The sequence below is a fragment of the Choloepus didactylus genome, chromosome 6, assembly GCF_015220235.1.
Source record: "Choloepus didactylus isolate mChoDid1 chromosome 6, mChoDid1.pri, whole genome shotgun sequence".
Lineage (NCBI taxonomy): Eukaryota > Metazoa > Chordata > Mammalia > Pilosa > Megalonychidae > Choloepus > Choloepus didactylus.
In genome coordinates, this window is record NC_051312.1 from 130,797,120 (window position 1) to 130,824,813 (window position 27,694).

Genomic DNA, 27,694 nt, shown 5'->3' on the forward strand with positions numbered 1-27,694 from the left:
CTGTTTCCAGCTTAATGTTTGCTTTGGTGGAGGGATCAATCCTTAGAACTTCCTATTCTACCATTTTACATTAAGTCACTCCCTAATTTATTTATTTTTGACACTAATTGCCTTATTGACTCAAGAACTTTATTCTTAAAGGAAAGGTTAATTGTTCTGTACTTGTGGCCATTGTTTACAAAGACGTACTAAAGATAAAGTTTTCTCTGAAGAGATAAAATTCCCACTGTCAAAGATGGTTCTCACTAAAAATCCTTTCCCCCTCTTTTCCGTGTGGAAGCCTCCCTTGTTCTTTTGAGAAAGAATCAAATGTCGTCGGCTCTGTGAAGCCATTCTTAACTCTCCCAGGCAAAGTTGCCCACAGTCTCTTTTTTTGTGCCCATGGATTTCTAATTATACATTGGTCAAATTATTCTCTTTTTGTAATGTTAAGTTTGCATGCTTGTTCCTCTCATGAGATTGAACTTTCTAGGAATATAACCTTATCAGCTGCAAATAATAATTTCACATCTTCCTTTCACAATTAATTAGCAATTGTTAATAATTAATTAAACTTACATTATTATTATGATCAGTAAAGAGGGCAGAGAGTAGATCTTTCTATCTATTTGGCTAAATCCAGATAGACTAAGGAATCAAATATTAAGAAATCCAATCATAGAAAATATGTAAAAAATAGCACTAAGTATTTGGAAAAGGAAAGGTTGAAAACTGTCTAAAATTAGAAGTAATAGAAGAAAATTATAAAGGGAATTTTTCATTGCTCTAACCGTTAAGTATTAAATATTTCTAAAAATGTCAAACAATGAATTGGTAAAAGAATTTCAGCAAAATTGACAGACTAAAGATTAAGATATTTATTATGAAAAGAACTGATGCAAACTTATAACTGATTCCAAAGGCAAAAAACATTGAAACCCAAATAAAAAATTGGGAAAAGGATATAGACAATTCAGAAAAGAAGAAATGTCTTAGTTAATAAGTACTTAAGAGAAAATAAAATTGAAACACACCAGTGTTAAAATAAATGTAATTAAAATAATAAACCTCCCTTTTTACTTGTCAAATTTGCAGATAGTTTAGTTATGATGCTCTACAGTGTAACCAAAAATATTTAAATTGATGAGTACTTCACGGGAGATTTAGTCAATCGAGGTATCTGGAGGACAACCATTTTCTCTAGGTGAGCATCCAGCTATCCAATGCATTAACCAGATGGTGGGTTTTGTATGAATCTCTCTTTCAGGCAGCTACATAATTATTAAAATATGAAAATATAATGTTATATAATCATTTTAGCACAAATAAATATTCTGTTCTGTAAGGGTGTTTGACAAGAGAATTATGAGGGTATGGTATACCAGATCTTCAAGTCTTCCTGTACAAATACCAAAAAGCCATCAGCTATTGACAAACAAAGCAAAAAACAAATGAGCAAACATGTATTGGTTTCCATCCTGGCTTAAGCCATCTCATTTTAGGCTGCTGTCATAAAAGTCCACTGGCTAAATGTAGTCTTGCACACTTGGGAGACTCCTAGGATCAGAACAGATTTTAAATTGGTGGTAACATTCCCTCCAGTTCCTCATTTTCTAGATGAATACAATATTTATTGTCAGCCAAACAATGATTTTATTTCACTAAATCAATGCTCTTGTTAGGGAGCATTATTCCAATACATAACCTTTATATTGTTTCCTACAAGGACCAATGAGGTAGTGGTATGGCATACCAGGCAACCTTCCACAGTGCTAATGGTGATGTAAACTCTTGAGAAGAAATTTGACAGTCAAGATGAATAAAAATGGTTATATCCTTTGACTTTTTGATTGCTTAATTCAGTGATATATGATCTGGTAATTCCATCATCAGGAGTCTCTCATAAGGAAGTAATCCTATATGTGAAAAGTTGGAAAATATCCAAGTGTTATGTAAAATGGAAATAAATAGATATAATAGAATTATCCAGCATCACTGGCTAGATAACTCATGTAATATCCTCTTGATGGAATATTATGCAACCATTCAAAGTAATGTTCATGAAAATTAGCTAACAATATTAAAATGTAATACATGATATCAGCTGAAAAAAGTGTTAGAACTATATATTTAGTATGTTTACAATTAAGTAAAATATATATGGAAGAAGAAAGAAAAGAGTGAACATAATAAATAAACTATACTAGCGAAAGAGCAAAGCTTAGATAGGATCATATTTTTAAAATTTGTTCTGTTTTCTTCATTGTCTATAATATGGTTATATAATTGTTATTACAAAAAGTAAGTCAAGTGAGGGGGATGGCAAAGGGAAAAACTTTAAAAATTCAATCATAAAATAATATATATTTATTATTTCCAGTTTATTTTTAAGCCAATTACTTCCAAAAGAAATTATCTGCTGATAGCAGAGGAAGTCATATTCATGGATATCAATTCTTATGATTCCAAAACTGAAAAATAGAGTTGATTTTGATATATGATTCTATCAAAATGAAAGTTATAAACTGAACCATAATATCTATTGTAAAGCAAGTCCTATTATTTACTGATAATATATTCTTTTTTCCTCAATATTTCAGTTCTTGTTCAGCTTCAGAAGCCCTTTTGCCCTGACTCAATGGAACATTTTCAAAAAATCCTTATACCCCGAAGTGCCCCTGAGTCCAGTGGCTTCCCCAGCAGAGACCGATGTGAGAATAAAGGAGATCGTGAGGAAACTAGACCAGCTGTTCCCACCCAGACCCTTCACCCACCTGAACTCCACCACCAGTGCCGCGCACAGCAGGGCCACCGTCCTCAACCCTCGAGACACCTACTGCAGGGGGGATCAGCTAGACATCCTGCTGGAGGTGAGGGACCACTGGGGACGCAGGAAGGAACACAGCGGGGACTTCCTGAGGGCCAGGATGTCTTCCCCAGCCCTGCAGGCAGGCGCCTCGGGAAAGGTGAGGGACTTGGACAACGGCAGCTACCTCGTCAGCTTCACCCTGTTCTGGGAGGGCCGGGTCTCGCTGTCCCTCCTGCTCATCCACCCCAGTGAAGGGGCGTCGGCTCTCTGGAGGGCAAGGAACCAAGGCTACGACAGGGTGATCTTCATGGGCCAGTTTGCCAACCGCACCTCCCAGGCCCGCTCCGAATGTGGCCTGACCCTAAACACAAGCGCTGAGCTGTGCCAATACCTGGACACTCGAGACCAAGAAGCCTTCTACTGTGTGAAGCCTCAACACGTGCCCTGCGATGCTCTAACCCATGTGACCACAAGGAACAAAAACATTTCCTATCTTAGCAAGGAAGAGTGGAGGCTTTTCCACAGGTAAACAGGCCTTCTTATACAGTGATGGATGCAAAGAGGTTGACTTGGGATCAAACAAACTCTGCCATCTAGCTTTTCCTGATCAAGCTCCTTCATGCTAATTAATGTTGACTAAGCTATAATCACACTCATAACTCAGAATCAGTTCAGTTAGTGTATGTTCACAGGGCCCCGTACGAGTTACTTCTACAGCTACGGTTATATTCACCCTGAACTATTTCCTTAAAAGACTATGAACAATGAAGCATTTATTTATACCTACAGTTCTCCAAGTTCTGTAATACTCCCAGATTCAGTAAAATAATTGTCTACAAGCCCTTCCTATAATGTGTTCCATGAAATACTAATGCTGCAGAATATTAATAGAAGTTATGCAAAAAAAAGTGGTGAATGGTATCATTATTCAGTCTATTTCTCTCTTTATATCAAATGAATCATAAAATCCTATACATTGTACTCCTCAAATATCTCCTGAATGCAGGTATTCCTCTCCATCCCTGTTGCTTCTACCTTGTATAAACTATCATCACCCGTCAATCAGATTATTGCAACAATTTCTGGAGCTGATTTTCCTTGACCTCAGTCTTGTTTCCTCTGATCTTTATTCACACCACTCAGACTAATGTTTATAAAATTCAGATATGACTTTTACTTTCCCTTGATTTAAACTCTTAATGTGGCCCCACTGCTCTAGGGATGAAATCCAAACTCTTTGTTTACAAAGGCTTGCTTATCTCTGCAGCCTCTCTGTTCTTCTTATGCTGCCTTGCTCTCTGTCAGCCCAACTGAACTCCTTTTATTTCACAAATGGATGCTCTCTCTCAACTATGATGTTTTACAGGCCTCAGATTAGACATCAATTCCTCCAAAAAGCATTCCAACTCTGAGCGAAGTGCTCATCCCATAATTATCTTCTTCCCCCATCATGACACTTATTACACTATTAAGTTTCAAGATTCTTTCTATATATCTTCTGCTAAATTGTAAGGTCTGTGAGGCAATAACTGTAGCTATTTTTTTCTTTTTACCATTCATTCAACTTGTAAATATTTTTTAGAACCTTTTCTATTCCAGACACAGCTTTAGGTGCTTGGAATTAAAAATTCTAATGAGGTAAAAAGACATTTAAAAAAAAATAGATTTGTAACATAAAATCATCAGAGTAAGGGATTCAAGAGTGATGGCTGGTCCTGTTTTTAAAGATGGTCAGGTAATATCTCTCCAGAGCAGCACCTAAGAATAGGTTAGTTGAGCAGCAAGCTGAATGAAGTGAGGGAATGAGCCATGTGAATATTTGAAGAAATACCATTCACAAGAGAAGGAATAAGTCCTGAAGCAAGAGCATGCTGGGATGTTCAAGGAATCATGAGGGGCACTAATGAGGCTGGAATGTAGCAAGGGAGGGAGAAAAGAGGTCAGAAGGGTAGACAAGGCCTTACAGGTCATGGATGGGACTTCAGATATCCTACTGAGGGCCAACATTTTGTCTCATAAGCTTAGCACAATGCCTGACTCATACAAGGTTCTCAGTAACTGTTGGTTGAATGAAAGAATAAGTGAAGTACAATCTGGGAAAATAAAGTTAAACAGGTTTCTTTGCAGCAGGACTTCTCAGAAACTTTAATATGTAGAATGTCAACTTTCAAGCATGGGCAGAGCATGCACTATATCTCAACCTTATTTGACCACTTATTTTTTGGATCTTTTTAAGGGACTTGGGGGTTCCACACTTGGGGAACTATTGCTATAGGAAGGCCATGGCCTTTTTATGTGTGTTTCAGAAAAGTGAACTGGATAGCATAATATCCTGGAAATTCAGGTTCAAATCTAATTGAAACATGATGATGGCACAAGGAGTAGGGCAAAACTGAAATCTTTATAAGATTTCCCTTCCATCCCTATCTCAGGTTCACTGTCCTTTTGTTTTCATAACCAAGGTGTGGAAAAATCCCTTTATCCTGTTGCCCAGCCAAAAGAGGCTGGGGTTTTTCCAATAAATATTTTACCAATAAGTAAAGGAGAAATGATCATGGAGACATAGAGCATAGAGGCCTTTCTGTCTTGAAGGTCTCAAGTCCTAAGGGTGATGCACACATGTGCCTCATTGCATAATTTGTATTGGTCGCATTTGGCTCCCTCTTGAGATGGTTCTCCCTGCAGCCTGGAGTGGAGGAACCATCCTTGCTCACTGTCCTAGCTATGCCTCAGGAAATCCTAAGTCCCTGGTCTTGCAGACCTTCATGAGTTTTTGAATTCTTGTCATCTTTCTCAGGTAGGCTATGTTCATGACCATAATCTGCCTAACCCTGCTTCACTTCCCTACAGACACGTTCCCTTCCTGGGTTCCCTGCTCTGGTCAAGTTGCCAAGTTGTGTCGTGTGTCCCCCCGCCCCACTGCATGGAGATTGCGTTTCAGTCTCCTGGCTAGTGATTCATTATCTTGCAAGCAGTAGTTGGCCTCACAGGTGATTACACATCCGGGAACTCTCATGGAAAATTTTATTGCCAAAGCCAAGTTCTATAATCTGTTTTTTCCCCATGAGTCCCAAGGTCTAAGCCAATTTCTCTTTCATTTGTAATATAGTAAATATATGTTTTCCTACCAGCATTCTCTCTCCAATTCATTTCTTCAAGCATAAAAAAATTCTTTTTAATTTAAGACTTTTATGTACAATCATAAGGGAAAAATAAGCAAGAGGTTAACACTTGAGAAGACATCACACCAGTAAAACAGATGTTTGCTATTCTTTCAGTTTCTATTATGGTCTAATGTCATTGATCCTTTCTGAAATGTAACACAAAACACTCACAGACACAGACACAGACACACACAAAGACAAAGACCAGAGACATTAAAACGGATGCCTTTATACCATGAATACTTATTTTTAATCATAATTTTAATGTCCCATCAACCAAATGTACAGGGTAGCAGATATTGGTGTCTTTTATTCAACTCTCCTTACCTGCTGTAGAAGTGGGAGAATAGATGTTTGACCAGGTTCAGATTTCCCACGGAGGCAATTTTTAATCTCATGCCAAAGATAGGTCTGATAGGATCCTCAGCAATAATAATTGCTGTTGAGCAGTTGAGAACCTACTATGTGTCAGGCATGATGCTAGATACTTCCCTTATATTACCATTAATTCTCAGTAAAACACACTCTGTACCCATTTTACAGATGAGGAAACATAAGCACAAACCTAGTAAATAGCTTGCCCAAAGTCACATTTCTAGTAAGTTACAATCGGAATTGAAATCCAAATGCACCTCACTCTAAAGTCAATGGGCTACAGCACAGTCTCCCATGACTCCACCACTCTGCCCAGCCATCACTGTCCAGCCTCCTTGGCCTCTCAGATCTCTAGCCCTCTCAGCCCTGAATGGGGAGGATATTACTCTCATTTGACCTAAATATTCATTTCCTGGGATTCAGGCACTTCTTCTCAATCCTGGAAGATAGTTCATTTGTCCCTATAGGGAGTCTCTGTGGCTCTGCCTCTGGAATTCCTAGCTTCCCCCAGATGCATTTCATTTTGACTGAATGAATTCAATTTGACCAAATATAGTCACCAGCTAATTGGTAGGTCTGATACCTTGAGGTGAAGCTCTCTGTAGCACAGGGAATATTACATTGAACAAGAATTGACCAAATTCCTCCTTTCAGGTAGCTAACAGACATGGAAAGTAGATTTCAGGGACTTGTGAAGGTGGGGAGTGGGTGAAGATGAGGCTGGAGAGGTAGATAAGCATTCACTCATGGCAGGTTTGTATGCCAGTTATAAGGAACTTGGTCCTTACCCTGTAGGTTGATGATGGAAAATCTTGGAAAGACTTTATATAGGGAAATGAAACAGACAGCATAGAGTACATATTTAGGTAGAATAAACCAAAGGTGCAGAAGGATGATGTACTAATGTAGGACATGGCTCTGAACCAGCAGCTTTGTCTTCACCTGGAAACTCATTAGAAATCCAAATTTTGAGCCCTTTCTAGGGCTATTGATTCAGAAGCTCTGTGAGTAAGTTCCAGTAATCTGTGTTTTAATAATTCCTGAACTCATCCTGATGCATGCTCAAGTTTGAGAAGCACTAGTCCAGAAGAAGGTTGATGTGGGCCTGAGTTATGGCAGATGGTAAAGATGGAGAGGGGGGTTTGTGATAGAGAACCATTTAGAAGATAAAATCAAAGAGCATATATATTTATTTGATTGACTGCATATAGAAGGTGAGTGACTCTCTCTGGCTAATCTCTGCCGTTAGCCAAGGAATGGTTTTCCAGAATCCTGCCCCATTTATTTTCCTAGGATATCTTAAATATATAACAACAAAGATAAAATCACTGGCAGAGGGTTAAGATAGTAGCTCAAGTCATCTACGACAGTGACTCATTCTTACTAAACTCTCTGGACTGATGTCAAGCTAATTTATTTTCCCTTTTCTTGAAGGTCCAATGTGGGGGTTGAAATCATGAAGAACTTGACTTCAATTCAGGTCTTGCCATGTAACAGTAAGTCTAGCTGTGTAATAGTAAGTCTAGCATGCTGTTGCCTCAGATGCTTACTATCCATTCTAAAACACTTTTACTTTGAGAGATATTTACTCAACATTAACCATTTTGATTTCTCATCATCATGGTTTTCCTTGGACAAATGGTATCAACCACCTTGGGTTTTAAAGAAAAGAGTTTATTCTTGGAAATTGTTTCCATGTCAATTTTAACCAGTTTTTAACCTGAGTTAGATGTAAAAGTCTAGGAGCCCCCCTTAATTTCAGATGTCTTCTCTCAAAATGTGCAGAATATTTATATTTAAACTTGAGATTTATTCCCCAAAAAGTCAATAATTGGGTGCTGGTGCTATGTGAAAATGTCTCAGATGAGCTGCACAGCTTCAGAATTAGAACATATTCATTGGTAGTTTCTAGTTTCTCTTTCAGTCAAACCAAATCACTCAAAAGTCTACAAACTAGCAATTTCTGTGGGTTTTTTTTTTTAATACATGAACTTTAATGGTCAACACAAAAGCGTCTCAGTCATAAAAGTGGTGTTTCTGCTACTCTGGCTTTAAAGTGAATTTCAATAAAGCAAATGACTTCCATTATAACAATCAATGGGGTGTACATTTCTCATTGCCTCTTTTTCATGCATTCAGCAAATGTTTATTGAGGGTCTACTGTGTGCAAAGAACTTTGCTAAGCCCTGTGGAGAAAATATATATAAATGAACACGGACCCACATCTAAAGCTCACTGTATGAAAAAGGCCAATCCCTTCTCTGCCACAGCAACCATCACCCATGCTCAACTTTCACCTCAAAGAAAGTTCTTACACTCCTGAGGCAACTTGAGTCCTCATAACACTCCCTTTTTTTCCTTCTTGCCTGGACAGAAACAATTTCTAGTAAAGCCAGGCAGTTTCTTAGAAGATAGGGCAGAGTATTATTTTTCAGAACCACTTACAAACCTGGTGTTAATTAATTTAATATACATAAATTTAAGTTCTTAAACTTATATCTGAAGCCCCAGTGACGCAGGTAGATGACAGGATGTGGTTTATAAGTGACAAATATAAAAGTGGCCTCAGAATCTTACCTGGGTGCAAGTTCAATACGAGTCTGTGAGTACAGCTTGGGCTACTTTAGTATTAATGGAGGAGTGTTCAGTAGAAGGAAGTAACAGCCCTGCTTTTTTTCCTGCACTAGTCAGACCACACTGAGAATATTATGTTCAGTTCTGGGCACAACAATTAAACGTTCAAGAGGTTCATCGATTAACCAGGGAATGTGATTCTGGTGCACCCAAAATAAACAACATGTGACACATCTCCTAAACATGTTCAAGCTTCTGTAAGAAGAAACTGGTTCGAGAAGGGGGAGATTTTCCAATTCAGCAAGGCCAATCTCATCAATGCAATATTCAGTGGGGCCACTAACCCTGCAAGTTTGCAACCACATGTTTTCCTCCTGACTTTGTGTGGCAGTCTCATTACTGAGTGGCTTTGGAGAGAGGTCTAGGGAGACACTGAACTCACAAGAGAAAAACTCAGCCCCTCTCCAGGAAAAACTATTCATGAGAAATGTTAATTCATTCCTTTACCATGATCCTGTTAGAGGTATTTTTCAGTGCAGAGATGTGAGATAAATATAGATATTCTGTTGGCCTAATGCTGGGAACCAGATAAAGGAATATATTTTTTAAATTATTATTTCCCAAGGCCAGTGGCTATAACACAGCTGGTGCTCAATAAATATTTGGGGAGGGAGGAAGGCAGAGACACAGAAGAAGAGAAGAGGGGGAGGGAAGATAGTGAAAGGTGGAGGAAGGAAAGGAAAGAAGGAAGAAAACGAAAAAGGTGGTTCTGAATAATTCGTGGTAATAAAATTTACTCACCGTGGGGACTTTTATCACCAGAGAGTGAGAACATAAAAAAGAAATGTCAGGTTGGAATGAAGACTCCTTTCCCCAGTGGTTATACTTTGAAAAGAGAGTGGATTACAACATTTTGCAAACAGATGGAGTTATAGGAAACAGAAAATATAAATGACTGCTTGAAAAGAAAACTTATTTACCTCATGGGAGATTCAACCCTGCATCAGTGATTTACTACTTACAAAAAGTTGTGAAAAGTATGTATTTCATTTTTATTTTCAAATTATAGTTGACTTTTGAGGCATTTTGATAATAATTAGAATTCTTTTTTTCTGGTGTTTACTTTTCCTTTTATTGTTATTTTTTAAAGGGTCAAGCTTTTGGATTTTGACTTGTAATACAAAGTTATGTTACTTTCTCATTCACAAGAAATATTAACATTTTTTACCTCTTCATAAATTCTGATGAGAAGTTCAAAATTTTGTTTAGAGTATAATGCCTCTGGTAAGGTCCTCTGTCTCCCGGGGGCAGCAGGGCTCCAGTCAGAAGCCATCTTGGTTAGACCTTTGCAGACAGTGTGTGCATTTTAAAATTATGTAAGTTTTTCCTTTGTTAAAAGAGCTATTGATTTGTTTTCCATCAGCCCTAAAATTTTTTGATCACCACGGAACCGGGATCTTTAAAACACATGTGCTTCTGGATGCCGAAAGACATATTTTGATTCAGTGGAAAAAGCACGGTCATCCATTTATTACCCAAAATCTGTTCTCAGTGAAAGACGAAAACTATATCCCGCGGGAAATTGACCGAGTAGCTGGAGACAACGACACAGCCATTGTCATTACCCTTGGCCAGCACTTTAGACCCTTTCCAATCAAAATTTTCATCCGTAGGGCCATCAACGTTCAAAAAGCCATTGAACGTTTGTTCCTGCGAAGCCCAGAGACCAAAGTCATCCTCAAAACTGAAAACACCAGGGAGCTGTATCTAAATGCAGAGATGTTTAGTGACTTTCACGGCCATGTTCAGAATCTGATCATGAGGGATATTTTCTTGGATCTCAATGTGGGAATCATTGATGCCTGGGACATGACTATTGCATATAACAGTAATGCTGCCCACCCACCTGATTATGTGATTGGAAATCAGATTAATATGTTCTTAAACTACATTTGCTAGAGGCAAAGCACAGAAAAACAGCACTGGCCATTCTTGATAGGTGACCTCGCACACATGCACGGCATGATAGTCCAGTGGAGTCCGAGATATGAAGAAACCAAATTTAAAGGAATCTCTCCAGTGCTAAGTTTAACTGAATAGCAAAACATCACCATTTACAGTTTAGTTGTAAGAAATGTATGGCCCAGAAATGAGTGATCTGAATGATTCAAGTTTAAAAAAATGTGGTGTATAGGGGAAGACTTAGTAAAATCACAATAGCAGTCTTCTAGCACAGGAAAATTATTTGGAGTTTAGTAACCAGCTGTTTTCTAGATTCCAGTAAAAATCAGGGCCCACAGTCCAAAACCCACAAGCTCACTGAAATGTACAGACCCTAGAACTCTGATTCTTATGGACCCTAAAACTTCGAGGTAAGATCCCCTCCAGAGGACCTCAGATGATTTTACAAGCTTTGTCTCTAGATCTTCCTCTCAGCTTAAAAGTATCCACCCTTTCTATTAATATACTCTGGGTCTCAAGAGTGGGGATATTGTTACTCAAGGAGGATTTCTCTGTTGGGACTGTGTTTTTTAGTGAAAGGAGGTGAAAGCATAATGATATAACTGCAATACAAATGCCAGGTCATATAGCTCGGGACTGGACTCCTCTAAATTAGGAACTCACATCAGAAACTTCTTCCTTATATCAAGCTACCCATTGGTTCTAATTCTTCCTATAGGAAGTTTCACAATAAATCTAATTATTCTTCCAACCATTGCCCCCTTTAATGTTTAAAAATGAGTTTTGATTTTCCCACCAAGGCCACCTCATATTCCTTCAAACTAGTTCCAAGACGACACAGTTTCTAGTTTGCATAGCACTACTCTTTCCCCAATGCAATGAAGTTTGTATCACTCTACAGTGTGCCTTCCACCCCATCTCCCACCCCAACAAAATTGAATGCCTGATTGAGATGTGGTCAATCAGATCAGAATAATGAAAACCTAGTACATCTCTTGCTCTAGAGCTTCACTGTCCAATATAACAGCCATTGGTCACATGTGGCCGTTTAAGTTTAAATCAAATAAAATTAAAAATCAGTTCCTCAGCTGCACTAATTACATGTCCAGTGTTCAATAGCCACACGTGGCTAGTGGTATTTTATTGGACAGCACAATATTTACTTGCATTCTTCTATGAAGAGTATTTTTTTATGTTCTGTTGTAGCATTTGGATATCTGTTTTAAGATAAGACCAATGATATTTTTCAGCTTTTTACGATGAGTAAAAAAATCTTCAAATTGATAACAGCTATTGCTAATACACAAGACATAAGCGAGCAATTTGAAGTTGTAGATAGGCTCTGTACTGATACCATCTCAAGCCTCTTCAAAAACTCACGTGTGGTCTTTCCCTTTCATAGCAAATAAACTTCATTGTGGAAATCAAGAGTGTGTCATTTCTTTGCTCAGTCTGGTGAAATGAAATATTCTTAGGTGCTCAGTAGGCATCAGTGACTTGAATTCTCTTGTTTTCCTCCACACCGAATAACATTAGGCAGCATATTGTTAAAAACAAACTGTTCTCGCCCCGCTGGGGGAGGTATCCCGGCGGTGAATGGCGCGGAGTGGGACCCTGCCCGGGATCCGAGGGAAGCTCTAGGCTGCCGGGCGCGGTTCATCATCAGCGCAAGGGCTAAAGTGAAGCACCGTGGTGGCACGAGGCGAGGGATTTAAGAGGTTATGGCATCTGAAACCCACAATGTTAAAAGACGGAACTTCTGTAATAATATTGAGGATCATTCCATTGATCTTCCTAGAAGAAGTTTCTCTAATTTCTCTACTAAGAATATGAAGGAGGTTAAGAAATCTCCAAAACAGTTGGCTGCTTATATAAATAGAACAGTTGGAGAAGCTGTGAAAAGCCCAGAAAAACTGCAGAAACACAGTCTATCATCCTTTTCCAAATCCTTGTTGCCGAACAAAACAGTCCCCAGGAAGTGGGGGCTGTGACATGGAAAATAAAGAAAATGAAGTGGCTTGTACCAGCCACCTGCCGGAAAAATTACGCCTTGATAGTCAGACATATTTGGTTAATTCCAGTGATTCTGGTTCTTCGCAGACGGAAAACCCATCGTCAAAATATAGTGGTTTTTTTTTCTGAGGTTTCTCAGGACCATGAAAACAATGGCACAGGTTTTGTTCAGCAGGAATTTGAGACTGAATGTAGCTTTAACTTTCTGGAGGAAGAGAAGTATACATGAACCTGTAGCCTATTTGTTGAGGATAGAAGATCTTGGAGTTGTGGATTGCCTTCCTGTGCTCACCAATAGTTCACAGGAAGAAAAACAATACGTCTCACTTGGCTGCTGTGTAGACTTGTTGCCCCTAGTAAAATCACTACTTAAAAGCAAATTTGAAGAATATGGAATAGTTGGTTAAAACTGGCTTCAAGCAGTCATAAGAAGGTGGTGGTCAGAATTATCATACAAGACAGAAGTTATAAATGATGGAAATGTTCAGATTTTAAAACTACAGTTAAATGGATTGTGGGAACAGGAAAACCATCTTCCTTTGGTTCCAGGATATACTGGCAGTGTAGCTAAGGATGTAGATGCTTATTTATTACAATTGCATTGAGAGGTTTCATCTACTAAGGAGTGCTTGGTTATTCAGAATATCCCTGGACTACCTGATTTCCAAAAAAATGTCTCATCTGAGAACTGTGAAAGAGATCAAAACCATTTTTTTCCTTTAAAAAGCCACATAATGAAACCATTAATGAAATTTAATAATCTTCTTCACATTGAAGTGGAAAATAACCAAAAGGAGCAGCTTCAGCTTCAGTGAGGTGAAAGTGCATTAAGAAGATTGTTTGCCTTTGCTGAATTTGGGGTTTGTGTGGTTATTTGGTAACATTGTTTAAGAACTACTGGGTCTTAATGCAATACTGCATATTGCATAAGAATATAATTTATACTAGGTGAAAAAAATAAGATAGGATTTATTTCCAGGAACCACAAAGACCAATCATCATTAATTTTTTACAATTGTGTTTTATGAGAAAATACTTAAATGTGTGTAGCTATTTTCTTATGTTGAAAAGACTGAAAGATTAAAACATAGCAAATAATCAGTATTAAATATTTTTGTCCACACTGAGATACTATGTTTGCAAAATGCCTTAATTATTAATAAGCCAATGTGTTGTGATATGAATATCTGTTAAAAAATTTAAAACCAAACATGTTTCTGGCATGCTAAAATCATGGAATTAAAACAGGGGTTTACATTCACGTACAATGTTGATATTTGAAACCTATTGCACACCATTTTTAAAACTTAAAAGTATTTTTAGTATCTCTTATTTTTTTTTTTTTTGCCAGAATCATCATGTCATGTATGTATGTGTTATGCCTATACAAAATTTTAAAAGGTGAATACTTTTTTGTATGAATGCTTAACTGGAAATGTCCATGAAGTTGGCTAATTTATGTTAACTTTTTATTGTAGATAGATTTCTAGTATTTTCAGTTCTGTATCATTTAAGCTTCCTTCATTTGAGTAAATTCACTGAATATTTCTTTTTGCTTTTTTTAAAAAAATAAAGTAAAAAGTAAAACTAACTGTTCTCTATTAATAAAGCAGCACATGGACTGGCATTCAGGCACAAGCCTTGCTGCATGCATAGCTGCTAACCTCGTGTGAGTGATTCCAGTGCTTCTTTCCATTCTATGCAATAGTTCACAAAATAACTACATTAAAATTCTTTCCCCACAGCATGAGTTTTCAGTGACGATCAGAAGCAAAAATCATCAAGCGCTTCAGCCTCTTATACATGCCTCATTCATGCCAAGAACTTATTCATGCTCTGCAGATCAATGATTTCACCCAACTATAAAGCAAAATATATTCTAGCACATACCTTTTCTTCATATTCTATGCTGTTGACATTATGTTTGCACTACAGTGTCATTTGATAAAGCAGTTTTGCCAGTGGTTCCTTCGATTTAGCACTAACCATATTTGTCATTAACTTTGTGGCTGGTTTTACAACTTTCTCACCAGTGGTTTGACTTGTACCTTTTTTCACTATGAGGAGTGCAGTACTCAATGATACACTGGCAATTCCAGTCTTTTCTTTGACTTTATTGATGAAATTCATCAAGTTTATATTGGGAGGCAATATTTCGTTCTTGCTCTAAAGAAAGGTAGATTGCTTTAGCAGAGAGGTGACTGTTTTTTCTGAAAATCATCAAATGGCTTTAGTCTTCTGTGTTAGAGGAGACTTTCTTTTTTTAAACAGGTGATAGGCATCCAACCTAAATTAGCCCAAGGCAGGGCGGGAAGGAATGTATTGACTCATAACTGAAAAGTTCAGAGCAAGTGCAGAGAAGTTGAGGGATGTTGTATCCAGATGCTTGAAGGACATTGTCAGCCCTCTGCACTCCCTCATCATCTCTTGGCCCTGCTTTTTCTCTGTTGGCTTCATTTTCAGGCAGAATCTTTACATGTGGCAGCTGAAAAGCTACACGATCCTTATGACTTGCAATCCCAGAGGAATAGAACCCTCTCATCATGCCTATAAACAAACATCTTAGAGAAGACTGGTTGCTCTGGTTTGGGTCACATGTCCACACTGGAACCACCTGCAGTGGGGATAAACTATTCTGATTATCCAGCCGAGACCACATGTCCACCCCTGGGGCCAGATTCTATTGCCAGATACTATTTGACAAAGTTTCATTAAAAAAAAAATACCCAAGGGCAAATAGATTACTGATCTAGTAAAATCCAATGATCAGAGATCCATGGTTGTTTCTCTTTTTAATACTTTCTTTTTTGCTTAATTGTACAAAATCACCACATTCACAAATATTTGAAAAGAAGCTCTTCACTTTATGTTTGAAGAATTATTCTGAATTGTAGTATTTATATTACTAATCACTATCATTTATCACTACATTTACAATAATAATCCTCTCTTAAGCCTTTAATTCATCTTTTTACATGTCAAGGATATAAAATCACATAATAGGAACCAATAAACATGTACATTTAACGTATACAAACAAAAGCCCATGTAAAAACACATTCACAAAGACTAGACCACTCCCTGTTAACTGCATATTAGCCAAGATTGACCAAACAGACTTTATGATACATGTGCCAACTTTAAGAAAGTAAAATTTATGAAGAATGTAAAGGAATAGTGGGAAAATCATAATTAAACCACATTTCAAATTTATGAATTATAAGTAACCAAAATGTTTAAATGCTTTTCTTTGAGAACTACCCAAACATCTTCCTACCCTGTGATAGACTGCAGGAGGCCCCACTCAGAATCAACACTCTCTCTAATAAGGGCCTTTGGAGACAGCTTCCCCAATCTGACCGTGCACCACAACTACCTGTGTAGTTTTTTAAAAACATGATTCCCAGACCTCACTTCTGACCAACCAAATCAAAGTTTTCTTGGGTGATGCCCAAGAATCTGCAACCTTTGCAGTCTACCAGTGGTAATTCTAATACATCCATCCTGACATTTGACAATAGGACCAATTTAGGAAACACACCCTAAAGCATCCTCCCTCAATTGCAGTCCCTGTGGTCAAGCAGGATTTATGCATGTCTGCTTATCCTGTCCACATCCCTCCTTGGTTCTCATCTAAGCCCATCGCTGAGTGAATCTGATACCCTCTTCCTCTTGTACCCTCATCCCAACACTGGGGCCGTGGGAAGAGGAGGCAAGCAGCTCCCAAAGGCTGGGTACCTCCTGATCCTTGTGGAAGCTTCAACAGCACAGGAGACAACTAAAAGCCACCTCAGTGGGGCCTCATCACCTGGCAACTTGTCTCTACCTCACCTACTCTGGTTCAAAAGAAACGAGGTTGTTACACGTCTCTACTACTGCACTTCATGAAAGGGGGATTCTGCTGTCAACAAAGGTTACTCTAGTTCCTACATATTGGTTACCCCAGGAATAGGGGATGAGTGATGAGGGATAAAGTGAAATGCTCTGGAGTATGGGTGGGCATGTTTCCTGTATCCTTTCTTTATCTCCTCTTGTCTTAATGATCTGGATCTCAGAAATATTTTATACGATGTCCTTCCTGCAAGATGGGACCTGGGCAGAGAAATCATTGTGTGCCACTTCACACAAATATTTTTCAAGTGTTTGCTCAGCATGCATTGAGAAGGCAAGCTGAGGACTGCATGGTGGTAAGGCAGAGAAAGCTCAGTGTCACCCCTATTGTCCTGGGTCATTCAGCTCTGAGGCCACAGATACATATTCCACTAAACCAATTAAAAGCTCTGTGATTAGAGACCTCCCCTACCAAGGAAGCAGTTTGGTATCAGGTCATTGTCACCTGATTATGCCTCTTGGGTAGTAGAGAGGTGGTGTTTCAATGCTCCAATTCAAAGCAGTTTATTAAAGTATTCCTTCCAGTCACATAGGATACTTTTCCTAAGAATAATTCTGATAAAATAGTTTCTGCCTCTTTATATTTCTGATGATAGTTTAGGACAGGAATTGACAAACCATGGCCTGTGAGCTAAATCCAGGCTATTTTTATATGATCCAAGATCTAAGAATGGCTTTCACCTTTCTGAAGGTTTATAACAATAAAAAAAAGAAGAATATGTGGCCCACAAAGCCCAAACTATTTGCTATGTAGCCCTTTACCCAAAAGTTGGCCAAACCCTGGTTAGAGCCCTTAGAGACTGGTGCACCTGGCTATCACCTGGCAAGGCCTCATCTTAACAGAATTCTTCCTGGGGCCACTGTGACCAGCTGAAACTCATTCCAACCTGGTTCACACACCTGTCTTCCGTTTTGTCAGCTCCCAGTGATGTGCTGGTAAATGTTGAACAACTAGTTCACCAGACAAATAGCCCTGATTTGGAGCATCTGCTAATTTCTGTGGTGTAAATACTCCCACCATGGCCGATTTCAAGCTGTCACTGTGTCACTGAATGTGGAGCTGGGAAGAGATGCACAGAGTCTGCTCTCACCTGATGGTGCCTGATGGTTCCAGCAACTACTGCCTGATCCCAAAAGGCATCTGGCATAGTAGAAAGAACATCACTCGCTGGTTAAACATTCCTAAATCCAAATCCAATCTTGACCACAGACCTCTCAAGTAGGAGGGATTGGGAACTCTAAGAATAGGTGCAAGCAAATGTTCCACCCAGTGCCTGGCACATACCTTTCCCCCCTTTTCCTCCACTGGCTCTGTCGCAGGGTGGAGAAGATTTCCTATTCCCTCCTCATTCATTTTTTCCACAGCCTCTCCGCTTCAGCCTGGGCTAGGTATGGACCCAGTGAATTCTCTTTCTTGGTTTGTTTTGTAGAGTTGGGTTACCAGAAGAGTTTGGTGCTGAGGGAGAGTTTGAGATCTGAGGTAGTTGGCTGGGGTCCTAGGAAAAGGACAAACTTGGAAGAAGAATGAATTGGGTGGGTTGCCCTGAGGATAAGTCAGACAAAGGAGAAAAGTTTCCTAAATTCCACTCTAAGGATAGAATCCTAGGTTAATATATCCATCTATCTACAATGCCTGGCAGAATTGTGTGGCATATAGTAGCCACTCAATATATAATTGCTGGATGAATAAATGATGAATGTATTGCCCAATGAATGAATGACCTCTTTGCCATCATCATCATTTTAGAGGCAATGATAGGGATTAAGAGACTAGGCTCTGACTGGGGTGGATTTGAATCTCAGCTTGTCCCTTTACTAGTTCTGTGTCCTTGGACAAGTTACTTAACCTCTCTGTACCTTAGTTTTGTCATCTGTAAAATGGATATGCATAGTACCTACCACATAGGGTTGATTTAAAATAGTTAAATGTTTGGCACAATATAAGTATTCAATGCTATAAGCTATTATTATCTTTATCAAAAAAGTCAACATTGACAACATTGATGTCTCCTATGCATGAAATTCTTGGTTTAATATATTAGTCATATCATTATTTTAAGGGAAGAAAGCATGCAACCATGCAACAGAACGTCTCCAAGATGCCAAATTTTAATAAATTAAATTCAATGTGACTAAGTATTTCTATTCTTTTGTTCTCATTCATTAGCTTCAAGAAGCAAAAGAAACAACAGAAATAATATTTTAAGGATAAATTAGTAATAATACTAGGAAACAAGAAAGACTAGCTAAAACAGATAAGTCCTGAGGAGTCCCTGAAAGAAAACATGTGAATGCTGAGGCATAAGGGGAAGCAGCAGCAGATGGGGTGCCAAGGGCTCCTGGAGGGTGGGGAGCCCTTTGCTCTTTCCCATATTGCCCTGGGTAGACCGCTGCCCATTCTGTAACCTGTGTAGGCCCTGGTATGAATCAGAGGAGACTGTGAATATCAGCCACTGAACCCCTTCTGGCTGATGGAGGCTCTGCAGAAGCAACAGCTGCCAGCCTCAGGTGCCCACCTGCCCACGGGCTCAACCTGCCCCTGGTGGCTGCGGCAGTGGGGGTCTCAGGCCAGCTTCCCCCAGTGTGTCATGTGGCTCCTCTCAAGCAGTTTCCTGGCCTCACTCTTGTGTTGGGACCCTCTACGGTGAGTGGAATGTGAGAGGGGGATCCAGACCTCCTGCTGTCTGGTCCTGGTGTCTCTCTGAGGCCACCCCGTGCCTAGGTCCTGTTGGAAGCCCTTTTCTTTTCATTGGTGGCCAAGTGACTGTACCCAAAGGAGATGACCCACTAGTAGACAGCCCAGCCATGACTGCTGGTAGTGAGCCTGTGCTGCACATCTGGCTCCACATGGTCTTGCACTGTTTCTGGCAAAGGAGGAGGCCTGAAAAGTCAAGAGGCTGCACAGGATATCGAGGGTGAGTTCAGGTCTTGGGTGGCGAAAGTCTCCTCTCCCATATCCACCCACCTGGCCAATATATGCATCTTCTAAGAGGCTCCTCCTTTACTCAAAAACCTCAGATGTCCCCCATTCCTACTTGGGTAGGTGTTCAGGGCCCTGCAGACCCTTCCCTGATTTCCTTCCCTCTCTCCCTCTTAAACTGACATCCTCTGTTCTCTTGCTTTTCTCTTCCTTCAAACCCAGGCCGAACGCCCACTCCTGCCTGGACCCTGAGGTCCCTGGACATGTTTCTCTAGGCCTGCAGTGAGTGAGGGCTGTGTCTGCCCCAAGGCTAGGGGTTACTGGGATTTTCTCCAACCCCCACAGTGAGGAAGTCTCAGTTCTTTTCTTTCCTCTCAGCAGCATTTGAGAGTTTAATACTCTCTTCTCTTTAAACCCTTTAACTTGCTTTCTAGGCGGTGTGCTTCTCTGGGTGTTCCCCTTTGTGGGTCATTTCAGGGAAATAAAGTCAGAGCAGCACAAGGTAAATGAATGGGTTCCTATAAATAGACCCCCAGCTGACCTGGAGGGCACTGAGCTAGTGGATCTGTAGTAGGAATGGAGGCCTCCGCTAGGAAAAGCCCCACAAGGCGGAGTCTCATCCTTCTGCATCTCTTGATGTATCTGAAGGCTGATTTTTCTGGAAAGCAAGTGTTTTTCTCTGAAACTAAGAAAAGACCCGTTGCATCTGGTCAAAACCGTGCTATCAAATTCGATAGCCGCTGGTCATGGGTGGCTATCAAGCTCTTGAAATGTGGCTAGACCAATTGAGTGTGCTGCTCCTGTCAACTACACACCAGATTTCAAAGACTTAGTATTTAAGAAAGAAGAAAAGAATGTAAAATATCTCAATTTTTATATTGATTATAGGTAGAACTGATAATATATTGGGCATACTGGGTTAAGTAATATATTTTATTAAAGTCAATTTCTTTGGTTCCTTTTTATTTTTTAATATGGCTACTAGAAAATTTAAAATTACATGCTTGACTCACATATTTCTATTTTTACTGCACCTGGGTCCAGGCACAGTGAGCTTGTCATTTGGTCCTGAGGCCACACTCAGAGAGGATTGGGAGGAACCTAAGAAAGGGTTCCTTGCCCTGCAGAGAGCAGACACCCCATCCCTGTGGTGGATGAGCAGAAGGGGTACAGCTGCCGCCCCTCCACCAAGCCCCCCCAGCAAGGAGAGCTTGACGAGGTAGGGCTCATGGTCAAAGTCTGTCACCCTTCCTGCTGCCATATTTTTTCCTTTTCCCCAACTGTTTTTCTCACCTCCAGCAGGACATTTAGATGATTTCCTCTACATTATGGTTCTCAGAGTGCTCTGTGATCTGAGCTGGGAAGAGTGTTCATGTGACATTGTCTGGCTTAGTGAATTCATGAATTTTTAAAAAATTCTCAAATCAGTCTTTGTTGCTCTCCGGACCTCAGGGCACAATAAATGATCTTTCCAAGTAGAGTTATAATGGAATGACAACGAACATTGGATACTTCGTTCAAATCACAAAACACATCTCTATGTTTTTATCTATATTGGTGGGCTTGTAACTGTATGTATATCACTTGCTGCCATTTCTTGGCTGGATTATGCCCCATTGCTAGAGAAAGGTAGCTGGGGGCACACCTATGACACAGATCAAGGAAGTCAGAAAGTGAGGTGAAGAAAAACAAGTGGAAAATGAGCTGACGAGATACAGAAAAGAAAGGAAAATACAGAGAAAAAAAGATGGTAATGATATTTAATAGCTTTTGGGTGTTCACTACGTGTCAGTTACCATGCAAAAGGTTTTTAGTATTGATATTATTTCAGTTACTTCCCATAATAACCCCTGAGGCAGGTATTAAAAGTATGCCCATTTTACAGGTAAGAAAACTGGGACAGGGAGAGGTGAAATAAATCACACTGATCGTCTGTGGCAGGGTAGGATTTGAACACAGATCTGATTCCAGAGCTTGTGTCTTTAACTACTATATTATATTGCCCATGAATAGAATTAAGATAAGGAAAAGTAAATGGAAAAGAGAAAAGCATTTCAAAAGGAAAAATAAAACAGAAACGGGAAATAAAAATAAGAGTTTCCTAGAAATGTACACAGTGGAGAAAAAGAAGTGGGAAAGCTTGAACTGAAAGAAGTGAGAATCAAAAAGAGGAGAAAAAAGAAATGATCGTTTTAACATTTCCTGGAAGATCCTTGTTTTCATATTTACTAGCAAAATGTCTATTTAAGTTTAATTTACCTATATAGTTTGGGGAGCTCTGTTTCTGAGACAATTTACCTAGGTGCCACATGGGCGTAACATGTGAAGAGGGGCTTGGAGATTTTGTCAGGGAAGACAGTATGGATTCTACAATGCAATATTCTAGGGGAGTAGAGAAGGACATCTGTAAAAAGTCTGAAGGTTTTTCCCACATTAATGCAGTGGAAACGTGGCGTCCATAAAGACAAAGGTATCTGTGAGGTTGACTCTAAACAAGGACCCTGAAATGTTGTGCTGCCTTCTGGCCTAGGGTTCCTCCCAGTTCCTACAGCCCCAGGGCTGCTATTAAAGAGATCAGCAGGGATCCATATAAGACTTACTGGCCCATTGCCTGTGCTTGGGTTGGGATGAGATGTTCACTAGTCCCAGGTAAAAGAGAATAACAGAACCAATGCAGTACCTCCCATAAAGAGAAATATATACAATTTAATGATCAAAGAACTATTCTTTGTTTTGAGATTATTTCTAATTCTGAACATAGAAGTTTCACCTTTTATAAAATGATAGGAAAGTGTGTGTTCTTTTTTTAATGTCTAAAGACATTATTTGGCAAATAAAAATTTGAAAATTCTATCTTCTCAAAAACAGAATGTTGAGCAAAAAAATGGAAGTTGCAGGATGTATTAGTATGCAGTATGAAGCTATGCATATAAAGTTTTTTTTTATTGTAGAATATAACATATATACGTAAAAGTGACAACTTTTCAAGTGCAATTTAACAAGTAGTTAGAAAGCAAATTTCAAAGACTATTATAGGTTATAGTTCCACAGTTTCAGTTATTCCTTATTATGAAATATAACATATATTCAAAAAGGTAATATCTTTCAAAGTGTGATTTGGATATATAGAAAATTTCCGAAGTTATTATGAGTTATACTACCTTAGTTTCAGTTATTTCTTTATTGTGAAATACAACATTTATACAAAAAGGTATAGCTTTCAAATCACTATTTAACAAGTAGCTATAGAACAAATTTCAACGGATGCTATGGGTTACAGTTCCACCATTTCAATTCTTTCCTTCTAACTAGCCTAATACCCTAGCAACTAAGAAAAAGAAAATGATATAAAGATTCAGTATTCATAATCCTGTGTTAAATTCCATCTTGTCGCTACCCCGTCCTCTAGTTCAGTCACTTTCCTCATCTTCAGGGATGTCTGGGCAGTGACACCCTAACCTGCTCATGTTGAAAAGGGGTGTCAACTTTATGAGCAAAGGGGACACATGTAGTTGATGTTCTTGAAGAGGCTACTGTCTCTGGGTTTGGGGACTTAGCTGGCATAGGAGCTCTCTGAAGGATTTAAGTTTCTGAAGAATAAACTTAGTGAGTGAAACCTTTATAGAATCTCAGATAGGGATCTGGGTATTCTTTAAGGTTTTCGGGACTACTGTTGACTTGGGCTTATCATATTGTGGTCATTTGGCATTATCTGGGTGAGGCTTGCGTAGGAGTAAACTCAAGGACAACCTCCTGACTCTGAATTCTCTTAGCCACTAAAACCTTATTTTATTGCCTTTCTTTTCCCCCTTTGGTCAAAAAGTACTCCCAATCCCTCACTGCCAGGGTCATATAAAGTTTTAAAACCTACAAAGTAGTATCATATATATGTATGGTTACGTGCATAAATGGTAAAATTATAAAATCATGCATAGAGATGATTAATACGAAATTCAGGATAGTGGAGGCCTCTGGTAGTGGGGAAAGAGGGGAATTGGTTTGGAGATGAGAAGACAGAGAGCTTTATTTTTATTTGTAAAATTTTATTTCTGAAACTGGGCAGTGGGTACATGGATGTTCAGTACATTGTCCCCTAAACTTTAGCATATGCTTGAAAAACTTCAAGGACAGAGGGTAGGAAGTTGGCAAGGAAGGGGAAAAGGGAGAAAGAAAGGAAAATTATTTCAAGTTTTTGAAATCCGAGATATGGAAAGCATAGGTTTGGAGGTGATATCAAAAACACATAGTAATAAATTATCCATGGGGTGGGCAGAGAGTAGGCAAGGAGAGAGAGAAAAACTCAAAGTTAAGTCATATGTCAAAAATTCCTGAGGGATTCAGATGGAAAGATCCTCAAGATGAGCTTTAAGATTGATATTGGCAGGCAGTTTTGAATTCCTAGAGCATGTACCTGCTATATCCAAAATCAGAGCTCCCTTCATAAGGAGACAGATTTATTTTGGCCAGCCTGGTCCCATGTATTTTCAAATGCACCCACCTCCTTCTCTGATGAATTGAGTGAGCAATCATTTCCTAGCTTTATGGAGTCTTAGGAGGTTGGAGAAATGATCCAACCAACTACTCTAAATATCAATACAAAAACTTACGTGCAATTTTCCTTCAACTGTAAAAACATGAGATCCTAGGATGGTGAACATAAAATGAGGGAGTGCATGCAGAAGCATAAGCAATATGGCACCCCTTGGTTCTCGCATGTCCATTGTGAACAGATCTCTCATGTACAGAAACCTCTCCTGACTAGGCTTCTAAGTTCTTCCTAGCTGTCATCTCTCTTTTCCTCAGAATTTATCAATAGTGCTCTCTATGGAAGAAGATAATTGGACACTAAACAACTGCCTAAGGGTCCTCTGTAAAATCAAATGTCATGCCAATTGGAAATAACAATAACAACCATCATACTCTATGAGGTGGAGACCATTCTTATCACCATGTGACAGAAAAGGAACCTGAAGTTCAAAGAGGATAAGTAAATGGCTCAAGGTCACATGAAGGGCAAACCAATAGCAGGTGATTTAAGCTCAGCTCTGTATGATTCCTAAACCAGATTCTAACGACACCACCATGGTATCATGACAGCCCACCTCCCAGTTAGATTCTCCTCCCCTACCCCTGAGTGAATTACGGGGGAAGTTCTCTTACCCTTTATCATCCTCTTATCCTACCAGAGAGAGAAAAGCCACAGAGCTTCAACATTTCAGCATTGATAACACTCCAGTCACCTTCACCTGCTAATAAACAAGGTTACAGCCAGCAGTTAGGGTGGCTATACATCTTACAATGGGTGTCTCCTCTGAATTCATTTCTATCTCCTCCTTTTAGAATATGTTATAAAATAATTATTTTGGGGTGCAAAGCTGGTAAACTAAAATATTTAGTTTTATCTCAATTTTTAATCAAAATAATATATGTATATAGATAATGACATATAATTTCATTATAATGATATAACTTATAATGAAAAATACCAATCCCTAATGACATTACTCCTCTTTCCCCCTCAAATCCCGATCTCCAAAGGGTGTTAGGGGACTATCTGAGAACACCCTACCGCCTTTCCCCGAGACACACAAATAAATCCTATGCTTGGGACCGGATGCATCGGCCTGAAGATACAACTCATCCGCTAGCAGACAGTGGCCCCATGTAAACATCCACGGGACTGTCTGGCTCAAGTCTGTGTGTTTTATGGCACCCAGCCCACCACCACTGGTATATCTGTTCCTGGCAGGGAGTGAATGAGAGCCCTCCACGATGGCACTAGTGGGAAGTACATAGATCCCTACCTGTTTCACTGCAGATTGATACTTGCTGGCCCTGGGGGGCTGACTCCCGCTAGTGAAGCTGACCTTGCTCTGACTTTCCTCCACGTGAATAAATGCTGCTGTATCCAGTGCCTGTGGGAGTCGGGGTTTTGCTGGTGACACCCCACACCTGCAGACCCTGAGGAGAGTGGGTCCCTGGGGCTGTTGTTCCTGGTGCCATTCGTTGTTAAGCCTTTTGCTCCCCTCATGCAGTGAGGTCCCCACTCCTGGAGGTGGTAACGGATGTCTCTTTTCTGACCGACACAAAGGCAACCACTTCAAGTCTCTTAGCTGTATTTGGTGTTTCCATTTTTTATATTCATGGGCCCGCTGTTTAGGAAGATAAATGTTTATTTCTCTTATCTTTCTCCACCCACACACACAGATGTACATTCACACATCCTTCCACTTCTTCTTTCAGAAGACCACAAGTTTGGCTCATTGTACAGGGGTTTACATTACTAGGATTACATAAATATTTCTCAAAGATGAATTACATGCCATTCCTTACACAAATTTCATTTTTCTTGGTGTTAATTACCTTTTGTTATTTGCATAATTTTCTATGTACTTACAAAATCCTTTTTTGAATTCTCTGTTAGAACTCTTCTCAATATGGCTGAACACATAAGGTTTTTGATAATGTATGATTGATGTCTGCCATTTTGCTATTTGTTTTCTGTATGTCATTGTGTCTTTTTTATTCTTCTATTCCTTCATTACTGTCTTCTTTTTTGCCAATAGGTATTGCCTAGTGTACCATTTTAATTATCTTGTAATTTCTTTTAATATATTTTTCAGTTATTTTCTTATTGGTTGCACTGGGGATTACAGTTAACATCTTAACTTACAAAAATCTAGTTTGGTGTATTATCAAATTAATTTCAGTAGTATTCAAAAACTGTTCTCCACTATTGCTTCATTCCTGTTGTGCTTTTATTGTTATACAAATTGCCTCTTTATATATTAAAAGTCCATTAACACAGTTTTATAATCATTGCATTTGCAGTTGTCTTTCAGACAGGTAGGAGAAGAAAAGAGCTATAAATAAAAAATAAATTTATAATGTATCATATATATACCTGTGTACTTTTCTTTACTTGTGCTTTTTATTCCTTTGTGTGGATTCAACTTATTGTCTAGTGTCCTTTATTTTCAGCCTGAAAGACTCTCTTTATTATATCTTGTAGGGCATTCACTCTACTATCAGTGAATTTTCTCTGTTTGTCTGGGAATGTCTTATTTTTTCTTTCATTTTTAAAGGATAGTCTTGCTAGATATAGAAATCTTGATTGACAGTCTTTCTTTCAGCACTTTGAATGTGCCACCCTACTGCCTTTGGCCTTTATGATTTTTGATGAGAAATCAGCTGTCAACCTTATTGAGGATACTTTGTATATGAGGAGTCACTTTTCTCTTACTGCTTTCACAATTCTTTCTTTGTCTTTGTCTTTGATTATGATTTGTCTAGGTATAGATCTCTCCGAATTTATTCTATCTTGAGTTCATTGAGCTTCTTGGATACATTGTGTATTAGTTAGGGTTCTTTAGGGAAACAGAACCAACAGGAGATATCAGTAAATATGAGATTTTTAAAAGTATCTCATGCAATTGTGGGGACGCATGAGTCCAAACTCCATAAGGCAGGATGCATGAGTTCCAACTCCGTAGGGCAGGATGCACAAGTCCAAATTCCGTAGGGCAGGCAGCAAGCTGGCAACTCCGATGAAGGTCTTTGAAGAACTCCCCAGGAGAGGCTGGCTGACTGAAGCAGAAATGAAAGTTCTCTCTCTTCTCCCTTAAAAGTCCTCAACTGATTGGATTAAATCCAGCTGATTGAATTCTCCCATTGCGGAAGATATGCCCTTCATTGATGTGATGAGCCACAGATGCAGTCAATTAACTGATGATTTAATATACCAGCCTCTGGCTTATTAACCAGCCACAAATGTCCTTGCAGTAATGGTTAGACCAGTGCTTGCCTTACCAGACACCAGGACACCATCACCTGGCCAAGTTGACACATGAACCTAACCATCACACATTGGTTAATGTTTTTGATCAACTTTGGTTAGTTTTTGGCCATTATTTCTTTTAATATTATTTCTGCTCCTTTCTTTCTCACCTCTCCTTCTGAGGCTCCCATTAAGTGTACGTTGCTATACTTGATGGTGTCTCACACATT

General features: G+C 39.1%; 1 protein-coding gene, 1 long non-coding RNA gene and 1 pseudogene across 2 annotated transcripts in view; 2 read left to right on the forward strand and 1 right to left on the reverse strand.

The window, feature by feature from the left end:
* NXPE2 (neurexophilin and PC-esterase domain family member 2) overlaps nt 1-10,860 on the forward strand; it is a 31,168-nt gene extending 20,308 nt beyond the window's left edge. Inside the window, 5 exon segments of the mRNA XM_037840091.1 lie at nt 2,580-3,313; nt 7,762-7,823; nt 9,724-9,906; nt 9,909-9,938; nt 10,325-10,860. Coding sequence (XP_037696019.1) covers nt 2,580-3,313; nt 7,762-7,823; nt 9,724-9,906; nt 9,909-9,938; nt 10,325-10,860 — 1,545 coding nt within the window.
* Nucleotides 10,861-12,584: 1,724 nt separating this feature from the next.
* LOC119538712 lies at nt 12,585-13,481 on the forward strand (annotated as a pseudogene).
* A 1,765-nt stretch (nt 13,482-15,246) lies between these two features.
* Nucleotides 15,247-26,335, reverse strand: LOC119537749. Its single transcript, XR_005217458.1, has 4 exons — nt 25,492-26,335; nt 24,848-24,936; nt 18,053-18,263; nt 15,247-15,490 (listed from the first exon to the last, which is right to left on the reverse strand). It is a non-coding gene; the product is annotated as an uncharacterized LOC119537749 (long non-coding RNA).
* Between the last annotated feature and the right edge of the window lie 1,359 nt (nt 26,336-27,694).